Source organism: Peromyscus maniculatus, chromosome 8 (assembly GCF_049852395.1).
Source record: "Peromyscus maniculatus bairdii isolate BWxNUB_F1_BW_parent chromosome 8, HU_Pman_BW_mat_3.1, whole genome shotgun sequence".
Taxonomy (NCBI): Eukaryota; Metazoa; Chordata; class Mammalia; order Rodentia; family Cricetidae; genus Peromyscus; species Peromyscus maniculatus.
Window position 1 is genome coordinate 95721587 of NC_134859.1, and position 18323 is coordinate 95739909.

Genomic DNA, 18323 nt, shown 5'->3' on the forward strand with positions numbered 1-18323 from the left:
AAGCTTAACCTTAGCTTGGACTTTCCTCCAACTAGTTCTTATAACTTAAATTAACTGGTTTCTATTAATCTATGTTCTGTCAAGTGTAGATGTAACTAACTGTCTTATTAAATAAGAAACACAGAAACAATGTAAAGGAGAAAGCCGAGAGGTCAGAGCTCAGAGCTAAAATCTCACCCTTCCTCCTGCGGTGTCCCAGCTTCCCAAAAGAGACCTACTTCCTGTCTGTTCGTTTTTTTTATAGTATGTTGTTCTGCCTTCTCATTGGTTGTAAACCCAAACACATGACTGCCTCGTCACTGTCTGAATGTACAGCCCCCTAGGTCTTAAAGGCATATGTCTCCAATGCTGGCTATATCCCTGAACACACAGAGATCTATGGGATTAAAGGCGTGTGCCACCACTGCCACACTCTTGCTATGGCTCTAATAGCTCTGACCCCCGGACAACTTTATTTATTAACATACAATCAAAATAATATTTCAGTACAATTAGATTACCACCACATTTCCCCTTTTCTATTTTAATAAAAAGAAAAAAAGCAAAAGGTTATAACTAACAAAAGAAAAACTATATACAAAAGTACAATAACTATATACAATATATACAAGTAATAAATACCTAAACAGGTATTTGACAAATCAGAGAAAATAATTCCATTATCTATCCTATTTTGGTAATTCCAAGATGTATCTAATGTACTTTCTATCCTAATTAATTTTCAACTATAACTAACTAATCTTCAACCATAACTAACTAATCTTCAACTCCCTCAGAGACCCAAGAAGGGAATAATATTAGCTAACAAAAATAAAAACAGGAAGTGCATGCAAGCAACTTCCAAAAAATTTGTGAGTTGACAGAAACAGCCAGCTGCCTGGGCAGTCACCTGAGGTTTCTCCGCAGTGTTGGGGCATCATCTTCAGTCTATAGGCTTAGTGTATCTGACAGACTCATTTGTGATGTAGGATGTACACAAGGTCAACAGTTCAACCTCACATTGGGTGAGAGCAGTTCACGTACCAGAAACACCTGAATTCCACTAGTGTCCTGTCATGATTCAGGATTTTAAATTCTGGAAATTGTTGGCAGTTTTTAAATTCAGCTGTCCATTCTTCTTGGCTGTGTATATATGGCTTCATCTCAGCATCCCCTTCTTCTCCACATCCCTCTATTAAATGCCAGTCTACTTTCGAGAGGCGTGAGCTTTCAGCTGCTGTTCCATTGTACAACAGAATCCATCGGCCCTCTGCCTGTTAAGCTGCCTTCGAAGAAAAGGGCACTGTACCTTTTCCGGATGCGAAGGCCACTTCAGGGATGGGGCCATATTGTCCTGGCCTCAGAAGATGCCTTTTGATAAAGCCATAACCACACTTGTTTTGGCAAGAATCAGTAGTCCCTTGTTTTGTGTTCTGTCTGTCCATTTTGTCCTGTTGATTCGAGGATACTTTGTTGTCAAGTGGCTAACTTTTGCCACAATGAAAGTTGACTCCATATGCAGTTTTTTAATGTCCATATTTTCTCTGAAGTAGATTAGTACTGCCAGGAGCCGACATGTCTCAAAAAAGAAAAATTTTTTAAGTTATTAAAACATTTTAAATGCCATATTCTGTAGATCTCTGAAGGGTTTGAAGATGACCTGTCTAAAACATCTCTGCTCGATTTTTAAAGCATATCTAATATGACTACAAGTTCTATGGTAATGTCTAACTAAAGAAAAAATAGGATAGATAGGTAGATCACTGAATCTACACTGAAGAAAAAGGGGAAGATATAAAAATGACAAAAGGTAGACTACTGAATCTATTATGAAAAGAAAGAAGAAAAAATATGGATATGATAAGATAAAAAGGGAGATTATGGAATCTACTTTTAAAAAGGAACTACTTGTTTTAAATAAGATAAGTAATGAAAATTTTTTGGTCTGAGTTTATCAGATGTTACTGGACTGGACATTGTTAATATATATAATGGAGTTTTTTATCTGAATCTGTCAAATGTTAATGGACTAGACATCATTAATGTAATTTTGGCTGTATATATTGTATATGCTTATTGGATAGTTTTTCTTGTATTAGTTATAAGTTTTTTTAATTTTAGACAAAAAAAGAGGAGATGTGGTGGTATTGTGTTCCCCAAAATATTGTGTACCTTAATAAACTTATCTGGGGTCAGAGAACAGACAGCCACTAGATACAAAGGCTAGAAAATGGTGGCACTCACACCTTTAATCCTAGCATTCCAGAGATAGAAATCCCTCTGGATCTCTGTGAGTTCAAGGCCACATTGGAAATAGCCAAGCATGGTGACACACGCCTTTAATCCCAGAAAGCCAGCCTTTAATCCCAGGGAGTGGTGGTAGAAAGTAGAAAGATATATAAGGCGTGAGGACCAGAAACTAGAAGCATTTTGGCTGGTTAAGCTTTCGGGCTTTGGAGCAACACAGTTCAGCTGAGATTCATTCTGGATGAGGACTCAGAGGCTTCCAGTCTGAGGAAACAGGACCAGCTGAGGAACTGGTGAGGTGAGATAGCTGTGGCTTGTTCTGTCTCTCTGACCTTCCAGTATTCACCCCAATAACCGGCCTCGGGTTTGATTTTATTAATAAGAACTTTTAAGATTCCTGCTACAGTCAAGTAGCTCAGTTACCTTTCCTATGTACTGTATTCCTGATTTCTTCAGTGTCTAGCTGGTGTCTCTCTGGCATGCCTAGATTCATACCGAGTTCCTTTCTCTCCCTGGAAGTCCTGCCTAACCTCTGCTGACTAGTTTTTCATTAAATCAATCACAGTGATACATCTTCACACAGTGTAATCAAATGTCTCACAACATTTCCTCCTTTATGTCTAAATAAAAAGGAAAGAGTTTTAACTCTAACATAGTAAAACTATATATAATAAGAACAGTTATCAGGTAATAATTACATTTACAATTTGGCAAATTTGGAGAAAGTACTCTATTATCTATCCTGTATTGGTGAGTCCAAAGTTTTATATCTAAACCACTTTCTATCATAACTTGTATTACCATCCTAAAAATATCTTTTCAGACCCTAAAACATTTTCTTAGATAAAACTTAAACTTTTATGTCTCTTTTGTAAGTTTCTTTACATCTCTTTTGTAAGTTTCTTTTTTGAATTTGGTAACAAAGAAAATGGCATAACTCTTTAGTCTTCAACCCTGTTAGAGACCCAAGAAGGACAAAATATTCCCTGAGTAAGCAGAAAGTACAGAGCAAACAACTTCCCAAACTATAGAAATGACAGAGACATCTGGCTGTCCGGACAGTCACCCAAGGTTCCTCTGCAATGTTGGGGCATCCATCCACAGGCCTAGAATATCTGACAGACTTTTCTGTGAAGCAGGTATTTTGAAGGACTGTCCTACCTTGTCTTGGCAAAGTTCAGCAGCCGCCTTCTTTTGTGTCCTGCTTGTCCAAATTGAACAGCATACCGTCAGCAGTCAAGACAAGGAAAGTTTCTTGGCCAGTGGCTAACTTTGCCACAAATTAAAGCAAACTCCATAGAGAGAATCTTCAATGTCCATCATCTTTGCTGAAGTAGATTGGTGTTAGCAGGAGTAGATGTATCTCACTGTCATGAAAAGCCTTATGTTATTAAAACATCTTAAATGCTAGTAGTCCCTGAAGTGTTTGAAGACCACCTGTCTATCTAAAATATATCTGTTTGACCTTGAAAACAGACCAAACATGACTATAAGTTTGATTGTTATAGATAACTAACAACTAGCCTACATTTCTTAATTATCCTAAATAGTTTATAATAATAGCTTCCAAGGACTAGAACTTTACATTTCATTTTAAAATGAGCTTCATAGGTACAATATCTTAAACAAGAGTAGAAATATATAGAGTATGTTAAAACAAAAATAACCTTAAATTTGTATCAATTATACAGAATACCTTAAATAAGAGTAGAAATATATAGAGAGTATGTTATAACAAAAATAATCTTAAATTGTAGCAATATACAAAATCCATACCAATGTAAAATATTTGAGATTAATAGTTACTTTTTAGTTTAAAAGTAGATTCAATAACCTACCCTTTATTCTATCATTTCTATATTTGTCCTATTTTCTTTTCAGAAAGAGATCCCTGAATCTAACCTCCTTTGTTTAGTTTTTTCCTTGACCATGATCATTAACAATTTGCAACCAACTCTCCCAAATATAACAAACATCCATAACCCACCAAAGAACTAAAAACCACCCAACCCACCTCTTGGGAATATGGGTGTCATGCTCTTAAAATTACATCATGTTGTCTGGGGGTGATGGCATCTTTGGGGACCCTGAGAAAATTGGGATAATGGTCAAGCCCTGGCAGAGCTAGCTGTATTATTTTTTTTATTTAGTCCGTGTGATGGAAAAGTGTAGAGCTCATCTGAAGTCCTGGCTGGAGTAGTCTGTGAAGCTATACCATCTCAGCTAGCGGCTTTGACGTTGTTCCTAGATGTAGATTTTTGAGAAAACAGTAAGAGAGGCATTTTGAGAGGCTGGATCACCTGGACTACTTATCTTCTTTATTGGTGTCTGGTTCTTTTGTTCTGAAAATACACAAACTTTGAAAGGTAATATATATATATATATATGTATATGTATATATATATGTATATATGTATATATATCTGCATTAACACAAGAATGGAATATATGGTGTGTACAAGTCAGCTAAAAATGATTTTCTGTTGTACGTTTGAGCAGGTAAAAGGCATCTACCAACTTCCATAAGTCTGTTTGGACTGTATAACCAAACTGTAATATAAATCTCCATCCATGTCATATGAAAGGATGGCATGTAATAATAAGTCATGAGGAGTCTGTAGCTAACAAGATTTATCACGTCTCATCCAGTCTCAGGGCCAGCTGTTCCCATAGTAGAGGACTCAGCATACATGTCACCTGTCTTGCAGCTTTTTTTCTGGTTCTTTCTTCATGTCTGCAGCCAAGATTTTTAGGAGGTCTCCTCCAGTCAAATATGATCTTTATTATTTTTTAAGAACTACATAGCTTTTTGTTTCCTGTGGAAACAAACCTCTCCCCTAACAACATTTTTTTTTACTTCCATTCTACGGTTAAGACATCCTTAAAAGATATAGGCTGGTTTAATTTAGCAGTTTTTTCCATAATCCAATGTCTCTCAGCAGCATTTGTTCTTCACTCATTAGCATTCAAAAAATTCAAAGTGAACAAAATACCATATAGGATCCAGATGCCCTGTCTATTTTCCATCCTTAAGTGGCTTATTCTTTTTATATTACTTTACTCTTTCTTTAAAGATTCTATTATTTTTAAATTATTTTTTGTGGCCCTCTATACCCATTTTTTTTTCTTTCTTCAGCATCTGAGCATAGTTTTAAGCATACTGTATCTATTTAGAGGCTTTCTCAGCCTGGACCTGACTTTTTGTGTGTCTGTAGCCTTCTCTGACCATGTTAACCAAATCTGAAACTTCTAGGCACTCTGCCATAGGGCCAGCTTAGCGCGTGGTGCTGGAAGTTGGCTCCACCCCCTTCAGGTCTGCCTAACCATTCCAGCCACACCAAACCATCTCTGGGAAGCTGCTATGTTTGAACTGTGGCAGGTGTTTCTGTCTAGTTTATAGCTTGTAGCCTGTCATTTAAGTGCTCTGCCGCATAGCAGGGCCTCTTAAAAGAGCTGCACTGAGCCTACCCGAGAGACTGAGGTTATCAAGAAGCTGCATCAGACTCTGTGTTTGTTTTTTTTTTTCTTCAGCTTTCTCAGGCCTTATATGGATATACTTGGCCCCATGTTGAGTGTTATATGTAGTAGTACTTTTTTTGTTGGCTGCTAGCCCCCAAATAATGGCATGGGAACTTATTATTAATTATGAAACCTCAGCCTTAGCTTAGGCTTTCCCCCAACTAGCTCTTATAATGTGGCTTGGTTGCCTCTCCTCTGTATCACTGACTTCTTCAGTGTCTAGCTGACATCTCTCTTGCATGACTAGATTCATCTCAAGTTTCTCTCTCTCCTCGGAAGTCCCACCTTACCCTTCCCACCTCACTATTGACTGCTTAGCTTTTCACTAAACCAGTCACAGTGACACATCTTCACACAGTGTAATCAAATATTTCACAACAGTTTTGTTTGTTTGTTGTTGTTTTTGCTTTTTGAGTTGACACCATATTGCCCCAATAACCTGTCCCACTCCCAAGTTCATATTGTTTTTTGTTGTTTGTTTTTTATAACCCACTAAATACAATTAGTACTGTCCATATTTGCATGGGTGTGGGGTCATCCACAGGAAATCTACCAGTGGTCACACCCTCAAATAAGAATGATTCTCCCTTCCCCAGTAGTTACTACCTGCCAATAGGCCCCTCGGAAACGAGTGGGGCCTTGGAAGCACCTCTCCCTTTATGTTGGGATTTTGGATGGCTTGATCATCTGCAAGTCTTGTATTAGTAACCAAAGCTGCTGTGAGTTTGTGATTGCAGTAGCCACGTATTGTGTGACCAGACTTTTTTTCTGGGGAGGCACAGCACATGTGTCTACTTACCCCAGATAGAGAGCTCATGATAGACCAAAGTATGGATACCACCACAGTCCAACTTGGTGAACTAATCAGGGGTTATGCAGAAATATAAGTGAGGAGTTATTTACAGGAACAGAAATGACTTAAAGAGAGTTTACAAAAGCTAGAAACCTGATACACAGTGCACAAACTGCAGGTAGCTCAACAAGTCGGAGTATCCTTTCCAGGTGGCTCAGTTCGTCCTTGTTTCTTCTAGGCGGTCTGGACGGTCTCTTCTTCTTCCAGGCAATTAGCCTTGTCTGAGAGTCTTCTCTCAATAGTCTTTTCTGTTTATAATCTTATGGAAGGAGGGGCCTAGTGAATCTGGCCAGTTTCCGGACTTCTGAAACTATTGAGCAGTTTTCTTCCTTTCTTTATGAGCTTCCCTAGGGGATGCAATGTTTCCATCTTGGAGAAACTGCTGCACAAGAGTCCTGTCCAGAGGATGGCATTTCACAGAACTCCTCCCCATCCTCTGAGGTTTCTTTCTGCCTCCTCCTCTTCCTGACTGTTCCCTGAGCTTTGATATGGAGGGGAGTTGATATAGGTGTCCCCTTTCTGGTTGAGGACTCAGGATCTTATTTTTAGCATTCAGACAAAATAAGCATCTCTCCATTGACTTCTGTCTCTTGCAAAAAGAAGCTCCTCTGAGTGAGGCTGGGAGCACCTCAGGTCTATGGATATAAAGATAAAATATGCAGGAAAGGAAAAAGCAAAAACATCCCTTTTTGCAGATGATGTTGGGGTGGAAATTCCCCAACTGCCAAGTGTTAAAACAGAAAATTCCCCACTGCAGAGATACTTAGGAATATAGACTAATGGAAAAATCGTAAGCTTTTCCTTTTGTGATTGTGTGTGTGTGTGTGTGTGTGTGTGTGTGTGTGTGTGGTGTGTGTAACTTGAGTGTGTGGTTCTCCACCGTGAACTTTGTAAATGGCAATGTCAATGCAAGTGTCAGAAGGTTGGACACCCCTGCTAGAGAGTCATGGCTGATGACTTTACATAGTGATGGATTTACTTAGTGACATGTTGCAGTCTTTTTTTTTTTTTTTGAGTTCCTTCTCTCCCTACATTATTCTGTTCCTCCCATGAGTCCTGTGCACAGCTGTTGATTTTCTTTCCAAAATATAAACTTGACCTTGTACCTACCCCTCACACTAACTTCAAGATGAGTTCAAACTCTTGAACAAGAGCCTTTGATCTAGCTCCCTCTCCACCCCCAGCCAGCCTCATTCTCGTTCTCTACTATTAAACACCTGAAATATTCTGCATTAGTAACATTCAGCTGTTTGGAGGTATTGGGGTACTTCACCTACTTGCAGATGTTGGGGTACACCACGCTGTTTGCAGCTGTTGGGGTACACTATGCTGTTTGCAGCTGTTGGGGTACACCATGCTGTTTGCAGATGAAGGTGTACACCACACTGTGCTCATTAGTTTTGGCAGCTTCCAGAGCTATGTCCATCACTGACTTGAACATGACATAGGTAAACACTGACATGCTGGGACTGTGGCTCATGACCCCTGCTGGAAATGGATCATTTTTAAAAAGGGCCTATTATTAATCTCAATGGTTCTAGACTAAGCCCCCAAGTCTCGGTTTTATATATATATAGTGTGTGTGTGTTTTGTTTTGAGACAAGGCTTCTATGTGTAGCTCTGGATGCCCTGGAAGTTGCTCTGTAGACAAGGCTGTCCTCGAACTCACAGAGATCCACCTGCCTCTGCCTCCCAAGTGCTGGGATTAACGGCGTGCGCCACCACTGCCCGGCTGCTCTTGATATTTTTAAAAAAGAATTGCGAGACTAACATACAACTAAGGTTAAGAGTGGTTGCCCTAGATACATAGAGACGGGAGAACACAGCTGCATTAGATTTTTCCAGGCAAATTTTATTTATTTATAGAGGATCACAGTGAACACAGGAAACTATTGCAGCCACATGTGTGTGTTCATATATGTGCAGGTGCATATGTGCACATGTGTTTGGAGAACACTAGTGTGGTTTCTTAGGCTCCTGAACCTTGTTTTTGATACACAGTCTGTTGCTGACCCAGAACTTACTGATGAGATCCTCTTACTGATGAGGCCCCAGAGATCCTCTTGTCTCCGCCTCATACAAGCACCACATTCGTCCTGGACCTTTTTACGTGAATTCCGGGTACTGAACTCAGGGCCTTATGCTTGCAAGGCAACTGTTTTATTGACTGAGTTCTCTCTCAAGCCTCTGGCTACACTTTTCCAGACATCTATAATTTTTCCCATGAGGCCCTGGAACATGCTTCCTTATCCCTTTGCAAATTCCCTGGTCTTGGTTTTATTATTGTAGGAGCAAAGGTACTTGCATTTTCCGCTGAGACCTTGTTGCTGGATAGTGACTGGGATCAGAGACAACATTGAGAATAGTTTTGTTTTAAGTCCAAGCTGTTGCTAAATATCTAATGATGTGGTCAAAGTCTCTGCTTGTTAAGTAAATAAGAGGTTTTTGAACATATGAAGCAATGGTTCAGTGAGACTTTGGACTCTGAGTCCCAGGGCTCTATAGCTTGATGTACAAATGAGGACAGGAAAGGAATCAAAATCATTCAGGATTTCAAATACAAGGTTTCCTGTGCTTCTCAAAAGATGTTGCTATGTACTCTTCAACAGAAGTGTATCTGTATATCTGTGTATGCCTATTTACAACTGGTAAACTGTAACATGAAATATATAACACTAAATTCAAGGGCTCAGCAGGGAAAGGCATTTGCTAAATGAGACTGGTGACCTGAGTTGGATATCCAGGGCTTCTGTAAAGATAGAAAGGGAAACTGACTCACCAAGTTCACCTCTAGCCTCCATATATACACCATGGCACATGCACAGCCCCCTCCAGCATACACACACAAACACATATGCATAATAAATAAAATTAAAAATCCGCCGGATGTGGTGGCCATGCCTTTAATCCCAGCACTCAGGGGGCAAGTGGATCTCTATGAGTTTGAGGCCAGTCTGGTCTTGATAGCAAATTCTAGGACAGCCAAGGCTTCATAGTGAGACCCTGTCTCAAATACAACAACACAAAAATTAAACCCAAGAGTTGCTAACATCTACTACTGAGTGTAAACCCCAACAATGCAAAACAAACTCCTCATTTGCCAAAACAACTTGAATTTTTTTCTTAACAGTTTCTCCATCTACTTTGCTAAATTAAATTTCAGTGTTAAATCTCAGTATGCCTTTAAAATGTCATTACTATCCATTACCTGCCAGATGCTCAGCTAGCATGGGCTAGTGTTTGGAATTTGAGCCGAAATATATGGAGAGGAACACAATCAATATGGCGCTGAACTTAACACAGAACAACGCAAGCATCCCAAACTGGGTAATGGAAACCATTGCATGGTACCACCCCATCTCTCTCCCTTCAGTGGCTTTTCATTACCCCACAAGTATTTTTGGAAGAGCTCTGAGAACAGTTTGTAGTTCTCAGCCATATTCAAGTGATTAAAAACATCCAGGACTAAGAATCACCACCATTTATTAATTGCACAGATGATCTTAACATTTAATTGTAGAAAGAGGCGATATTTTTTACCAGCCAGGAATTAAAAATAACCAATAGCACATGCGACTCCTGCTAGTCTAAGTTTGATCTAATTGTTTCTTCGTTTCCTTGTTACTGTTATTTCGTGTTGATAAGAATAGGAGGTTGGAACTGGCTAGGTGGTTTAGGGCCCTGGAGAAAAGTGACCAGTGGCTTATCCAAAAGCTGGGAATGTCCTCGGGACTTTCAGGAGTTGAAAGTCCAGAGATGACATTAGTGTGTCAGCCCAAGTGTCTCTGGTTCCATGGTAGCCAGAGGAAGGAGACACCAGAAAGGGGGTCTAGTTTATATAGATCTTTCACTGAAGCCTTAGGAAGGAGGCCAAGACAGCAGGGCTGATTGGTACCCTGTTTCCTGGGACCAATCCCGCTGTAGATGTCCCCTGTTCTCTCTTCCCTCATCCTCTTTTCTTCTTAAGCATCTACCTATGAATCTGTAATGAACTTTTCTCTCTATAACTTACCTTTTGTGGTCTGTGACTTTTATTCATCCAACTCATAAGGCAAGAACCCCAAAGCTACCAGCGTGGAAAGGTTTTGATGGCTTGAATTTCTGAGACCTTAGCTCCCTGAGAAAGTACCTGTCACTCTCAAATACACTATTCCCACATCAACATTTCTCTCAGTTCAGTAGCTGGCACACAGGAACAGAGCATCTTGAGAGAAACTGAGGCAGGACAAACCACTGGGGAAATCCCACTCACTGCATGTTTTGATACAAAACATTTTGATACAAATAACATTTGAAGCCTCATATCACAATATGGATTAAGAATAGTATTTTGTGGGATTGGAGAGATAGCTCAGTGGTTAAGTGCACTTGCTGCTCATGCAGAAAACCAAAGTTTAGTTCCCAGCACCCACCCGGTGGTCCATAACCATCCATAACTCAAGTTTTTGGAGATCTGATGCCCTCTACTGACCTCTACAAGCACCAGACATGCATGTGATGCACATACATATGTGTGGGTAAAGCACTCATAGAGAATAAAATAAATAACCTGAAAGAATAAAATTAGTTATCTTAGCATGTGGCTCAGTGGTAGGTGGATGCTTAGCATACACAAAGCCCAGAGTTCCATCCTCAGAACTCAAATCAACAAGCAAGCAAGCAAGCAAGCAAGCAAGCAAGCAAGCAAGCAAGCAAAGAACCCCATAATATCTCAAACAGGATTCATTGAAGATTGTTTGTATTGATTAAGCTTATTCTTGGACAATTTCATAAAAGTACATCATGCGTTCTGATTACTCGCAGTCGGCACCCTCTCATCTCCCTCCCTTCCTGTCACCACCTCCCCCATACGTCCTTTCCCCATACTCACGTGTGTTTATTTTCTTTATGACCCACTGATTTTCACCAAGGCCGTGTGACCATGGGTTTGGGACTCCACTGGAGTCTGGTGGGCTCACTGTTGGGTGAACAACTAAAGACCCTGACTGAGCCTTGCCCAGAATCCATCAGACTTTCAGGGGAACCACAAAAGGTGGTTCTTTTTGAAGTCTTAAAAATAAAGCCTTAATAATAAAAAATCGTAAGTGCTTTAAAATAACTTTCATTTCAACCATATGGGAAAGTCGCAGGGATAGGACAAAAGGCTTCTCCGAACCCAGAGATTGCCATTCAAACACCATCAAATGTCCCCTCAGGCTTTTACAGCAAAAGGGTCACACTGTATGCTTGCCTTACACTCCCCCATCTCCTGTCTTCTCTCTGCCCTTCATAGTCTGTGCCTGTTTGAAGGATTTACCCGACAGTCATCAGGCACAGTGTCCATCCACATGGCTGTGCACCAGGCTTTCTTGTGATGCAGCTCAGGGCTTTCTAGGTTAGCAGGGAGAGTGCAGAGGAGATGCTATCTTCTCATTGCACCCAAGAGAAGATGGGGAGAACACCAGGCCAATTAGTCCCACTAATGGCCACTTTAATTTTGATTACTTGGTTAAGATGGTGTCTGCTAGGTTCTTCCCAGACAAATGCCTCTTTTACCCCCTTTGCATGAGTTACTTTCTGAGAGACACTTTTATAACTCTGTTAATGTTTCATTCCTCATTCTACTTATATCCCTTAGTTCCACCATCTATCAATGTTTCTTGGCAGAATTGAATATTTTTATGATTATTTCAAAATCATATTTTTCAGATTCCAATATTCTTATTATACAAGCATATACAAATTGTTATTTGGCATCTTCCTGTTAGGCAAAAACTCTCTATGCAGTTTTAAAGTTAATTTAAAAAATTAATTTTATGTATATAGGTGTTTCCCTGCATGTATGTCTGTGTACCATATGTTTGCAGTACCTATGGAGGCCAGAAGAGGGCATCAGATCCCTGGAACTGGAGTTAGTTATGGGCCACCAGGAGGGTGCTGGGAATTCAACTCACATTCTTTGGAAGAGTAGCCAGTGCTCTTAACCTCTGACCCCTCTCTCTAGACTCTCTCTCTGTATTTCTTTTCTTTTCTTTTTAGAAAGGAAGAATTGCACTGGTTTGTAATCATGTAAACGCACAGGTCTTAAATGTTTAGTTCAATGGGCTTGAGAATTGCATATACTCAAGTATAGCTACCTAAAATAAAATGGAGAGATATTTCTATCCTTCTAGAATATTCTCTCATGCAAGAAAATTCATCTATTAACTGACACCCTTAAGCCCATTCTCCTATCACTGCACCTCTGAAAGGTGATCACTTGGTTTACAACTTTGTCAGCAAGATTTGCATGCCAGCCTCAAACTCTTCTCATCCCCCTCCATGCTCATCCCATTATTGGCTTTTCCTCATTCTCCATCTTCATTATGTAGAACAACTTGGCCCTTCTTGGCTTCATTAGTTTTCTCTTGTTTCACCCATCATAGGGATTTTCCATAATAAAGCAGAACCTGGAAGTTATGCTGCCAGCAAGAACCCCTCTCTTTAGGACAACACGGGGAGGGAGGGCCACTGCTAATCTATGGCATTCTCCTTGTCATTAGAACACAGTGTTCCGTAGGAGCTTGGTTTGAGAATCACTGTCCGATGGGAGCATTTCTCAAGTGATCTATGGGGACCTTTGAGTGTATGGATATAGAACAAGACCACCTGGCTAATGAACGGCAGTTGTTATTTTTTCTGAGCTTGATGAAGCAGAACAATCAGCTGGTAACATTAGTATTTGGGGTAACAGTATTTGGCAGAGACTCAAGATGAGACCGAGGAGTGGGAAGGCTTTATAATATAAAAGAGGGAAGAAGCCTTGATTGGTTGTTGGCATAGCATGGATAGAGGCAGGCCAACTGGATGATGTGGACATCCGACATAATTGGTTAGGGCAGTGGTTCTCAGCCTTCCTAATGCTGCCACCCTTTAATATGGTTCATCATGTTGTGGTGACCCCCACCCAGCCATAAAATTATTTCCATTGCCACTTCATAACTGTAATTTTGCTGCTGTTATGAATAGTAATGTAAACAACTGTGTTTTCTGATGGTCTTAGGTGACTCCTGTGAAAGGGTCATTTGACCCCCAAAGGGGTCATGAACCACAGGTTGAGAACACCTGGGTTATGGGTTTCTCTAGTAGAACCAATTGCTACAGAGGTGTACATTGGATGGCTTCTTAGACTGGCTGCCACAGAGATTGTGGGTCATGATTCTACTGTTATATACAGCCCAGTCATTGTCCATATGTGTACCTGTGTCTCTTGGGGTGAACAATGTATCAGAGAGCTATGAATGTGTGATTTCTCAGAGCTCTCCCAAGCAGCATCATTCAGTGATAATCTATTTCTCTTCTCCTCCTCAACTGAGTTCTAACTTGTGATTTTGTATCAACTTCCAGCCTTTACAAAGAAACATGCCTAGACAGATATATGATGTGGATGAATGAATGCTGATTTGACATGATAGAAGATAGAGGGTCGCCAGGCGGTGGTGGCGCACGCCTTTAATCCCAGCACTCGGGAGGCAGAGGCAGGAGGATCTCTGTGAGTTCAAGGCCAGCCTGGGCTACCGAGTGAGTTCCAGGAAAGGCACAAAGCTACACAGAGAAACCCTGTCTCGAAAAACCAAAAAAAAAAAAAAAAAAAAGAAGATAGAGGGTCAAGGACATCTCTCTACTGTCACAGTTTGAGTGATCAGGAAGATCTTACTATGAATAGCAGCTAAAAGGTGAATTAGGAAGAAACTAGTCATTTTTGTGACAGATGTTGAATTAAGTTTGAGGTCCATTAAAGTGGAAGATGAGTCCTTGAAGATATTCTGTAGGTTCCTCTGTGTACCAAGTGGAATATCATTTTACTTCTTTAAATCTTTATTCAAGTGTGTTATATGTGTGCCTGTATGAGTTTATGTGCACCTTGTGTGTATAGGTACCTATCTTCGAAGGCCATAAGATGACATAAGATTCCCCAGAACTGGAGTTACACACGGTTGTGAGCCACCTGGTAAGAGTGAGTGCTGGGAACAGAACCTGGGTCCTCTGCAAGCACAGTTAGTGCTCTTAGAAGCTGGGCCAGTCCCTCTGGCCCCAGGAACAGAGAGAAGAGGATTGTCATAACTTCATGTATCAAGGACACAGAGTGAAATAGGAGCTTCAGTCTTCTGGTGATCTGTCTATAACATACCAAAACACAAAGCAAGGAAAAAAAATGGAGAATAAGAAGCTCAGACAGTAATCATCATGATCCTTACAGAGGCATTAATGAACTATTTGTGCTACTAAGAAAAAAAATGTGCTATACTGAAGAAAGCACCCACCAAAGATTTCACAATAGACTCAGGGGAATGGAGTAAATGATTAAAAAAATGGAATTCTCTCAGTTCTTTCCAAAGCACAGCACTTTAGCTTCTGTTTACAGAAATAAAAGCACATCCCCAAAGTGGTTTAATATTTAAGCACTTCTGTATTTGTGTGTCTCCCTTCAGCAGAGGACGCTGCTTTGGTGGCACTGGCGAGATCTACCCACGATGATTTTCCCGGTGCTCGTCTTGTTCTCGACTTTGCTGTGCCACATTGCTATTGCGGGACGGAGTGAGTACCTCTTGCCTTTAAGAGAATAGTATCTCTAACTCATGGATTTGTGTCAGAGACAAATAACAATGGCTCTCAAGTCAGAGTGCATGCTGGAGAGATGGCACTGGTACTTATTGTCCAGTCTCACTTAAAGCTCCTTGGCAGGATAGCCAGCACACTGACCTGTAACATGTAGAGGACAGAAAGGCCTCCTTCAAATCGTCATTGAGGTCCGATGAGATCTTGCATAGGAAGTATTTGGTACGGAACTGGGCAGACCTATAATTTGTAGTGTGCTTTCCTTGTATGCTGGATGACCTTAAACATGTGAATTGAGATTTTTTTTTAAAAACCATCTGTCTTGTGTTCTGTTTCAGCCTGTCCCAAGCCAGATGACTTACCATTTGCCGTGGTTGTTCCATTAAAAACATTCTATGAACCAGGGGAGCAGATTGTCTACTCCTGCAAACCAGGCTATGTGTCCCGGGGAGGGATGAGACGATTTACCTGTCCTCTCACGGGAATGTGGCCCATCAACACCCTGAAATGTACACGTAAGTCTGAAACTTCTCTCCAGTTCTCTCCCCTCATTTGGGTTCTGGATATTTGGTGGGAAAATCTCAGTGTTCTCAGGGCTGGTGGGGGGTGTCACACACACACACACACACACACACATACACACACCACTATTTAGAAAAGAGGACACCTAGGGAGGAGAGAGAGAGAGAGAGAGAGAGAGAGAGAGAGAGAGAGAGAGAGCAGAGAGAGCTGGATTGACTGATTAGTGGAGAGGAAAGCATAACACAAGTTGAAAGACAAATAAAGAAATATTGACAGATGAACTATTGCCAAAGAGACTCATGGGTAAACAGAATTTGGGAAATGATCATATCTTTGGACTTTGCCTCAGAATGGAAGCATATTTAGTATTTACTGAGCTGAGTATAATTGTATACATATATTTACAATAAAATATAAACATGTTACACATTGTTAACATAAATTTCAGAACACATTATTTTATGATAAATGGCTGTCTTCATTTATCCCTCAGAACATGGTTTATGATCATGGTAGCCTTTTTTTTTTTAACATGGAGTCATGTATTCCAATCTATTCTCAAACTTACTAGGTAGCTGAGGATGAACTTGAACTTCTGATCCTGCTGCCTCTGCCTCCTGAGTGCTGGGATTACAGATGTGAACCACTATGCCCAGCACTTAGCCTAATTTTTATGGTAAAATATTAAGCAATCAACCAGATTGAATTTCTGGCAATCTTGTACAGTAGTAAAAATAGATAGGTGGAATAATCAGGGCTCTGATTATTTTGATTATATAGATATGAACTTTATCATAATTATATACATTCCTGCAAGTGATTCAAGTTTATTCTTTATTTTTATAAGTCTATGTGGTATTGTTGGAGGCACTAGGAATTAAATCTAGAGACTTGTATAGGCTAAGAATGTATGCCACCAAACTACACTCCTAGCCCTTTAGCATGATTTTAATGAAAAATCACTTTAAATCAGCAATAATTCTGATCATTAATGTCGTTTTCAATGTATTTTCCACATGCTTTTTGCATCACTGTAGAGAATATATATAATTTTGTTTTTCTATTTTTGTCAGCATATTATAAAAATTGACTGTCATCATAACCTTTATAATCTTGTGTTTTATTGACTGCATAATAGTTCAAGTGGTGGTTTAATTTCTCTAATTAAAACAATCCCACCACAATGACCATTTAGACTGCTCAAATTCTGTTATAAAGACTATTTCAAGACATGTATTATTCGTTTCATTTTGATTGCTTTCTTAGAATAGTTAGTAGTAGCTATTGGATCAAGGATGGAATTGAGTTTACATATTTATACTTCAACAGAAATTTACCAGTTTTTCTCTTTAAATCGCAGGCAGAGTGTGTCCTTTTGCTGGAATCTTAGAAAATGGAATTGTACGCTACACATCTTTTGAATATCCGAACACCATCAACTTTACCTGTAACCCTGGGTAAGAACTCTAGTAAGGTGAAGCAGCTGGCAGACAGAGAACATTTTGGATTCTTTAGCTAAACATCACAATTGCTCTGTATTTTATGTTTAGCCTCTGGGTGGGACTTGCTGAAAACAAATACATGTTAGTCCTGCTCTTAACAAACACTGTGATGATGCTGAGGGTGGTGTAAGAAATGGAACGCAAGAGGAAATCAGCACTCCAGCTTCTGTGCTCCTCACTGATGCCTTATCTGAAGAGACACAGTGAGACGAGTGAATCCGACTGATAACCCCTTCTCATCTCTGGGCAAGATCTTAGCATATGATTAAAATATAATAGGAAGCAATTTGGATTTTAGCTGGGAGACTGATTGACTAATGTGGTAGTTGGTCTTTAGAAGGGATTTCTATGAAGAAGGTTCAGATGCAATGATACAGAACTTAATTTTTTTTTTTTTAAGATTTTTGTCTTAGTCAATGTCCTATTGCTGTGAAGAGACACCATGACTATGGCAACTCTTATAAAGGACAGCATTTAATTGGGGCTGGCTTACAGTTTCAGAGGTTTAGTACATTACTGTGGGAAGTGTGGTAGCGTGCAGGCAGACATGGTTTTGGAGAAGGAGCTGAGAGTTTTATATCTAGATCTGCAGGCAGGAGAAAGACAGACAGACAGAGAGAAACAGAGACAGAGAGACAGAGAGAGACAGACAGAGATACAGAGAGAGACAGGGAGACAGAGAGAGGCAGAAACAGAGACAGACAGAGACAGAAACAGAGACAGAGACAGAAAGATACTAGGTCTGGTTTGGGATTTTTTTGTTTTGTTTTTCAAAACAGGGTTTCTCTGCATTGCCCTATCTGTCCTGGAACTTGCTCTGTAGACCAGGCTGGCCTCAAACTCACAGAGATCTCCCTGCCTCTGCTTCCCAAGTGCTGGAATTAAAGGCATGCGCCACCACTGCCAGGCTGTGGTTTGGGTTTTTGAAACCTCAAGTCCACCCCCAGTGACACACTTCATCCAACAAGGGCACTTCCCCTAATCCTTTCAAACAGTGCACTCCCTGATGACTAAACATTCAGATGTATGAGCCTATGGGGGCCACTCTCATTCAAACCACCACATAGTTATAATTCTGTGTCTGTGTGTGGATATGCACACATGAGTGTGGGTCCCCACAGAGG

At 40.2% G+C, this 18323-nt stretch overlaps 1 protein-coding gene across 5 annotated transcripts in view; it reads left to right on the forward strand.

Moving 5' to 3' along the window:
- Apoh (apolipoprotein H) overlaps nucleotides 1–18323 on the forward strand; it is a 41977-nt gene that overhangs the window by 13184 nt on the left and 10470 nt on the right. For 3 of the 5 annotated variants that reach the window (XM_076543616.1, XM_076543617.1, XM_015994087.3), the window contains 3 exons: nucleotides 15049–15154; nucleotides 15514–15690; nucleotides 17058–17154. In XM_076543616.1, coding sequence (XP_076399731.1) covers nucleotides 15049–15154; nucleotides 15514–15690; nucleotides 17058–17154 — 380 coding nt within the window. The remainder of the gene's footprint in view (nucleotides 1–15048; nucleotides 15155–15513; nucleotides 15691–17057; nucleotides 17155–18323) is intronic. The other 2 variants (XM_076543618.1, XM_076543619.1) reach the window with 1 other exon arrangement.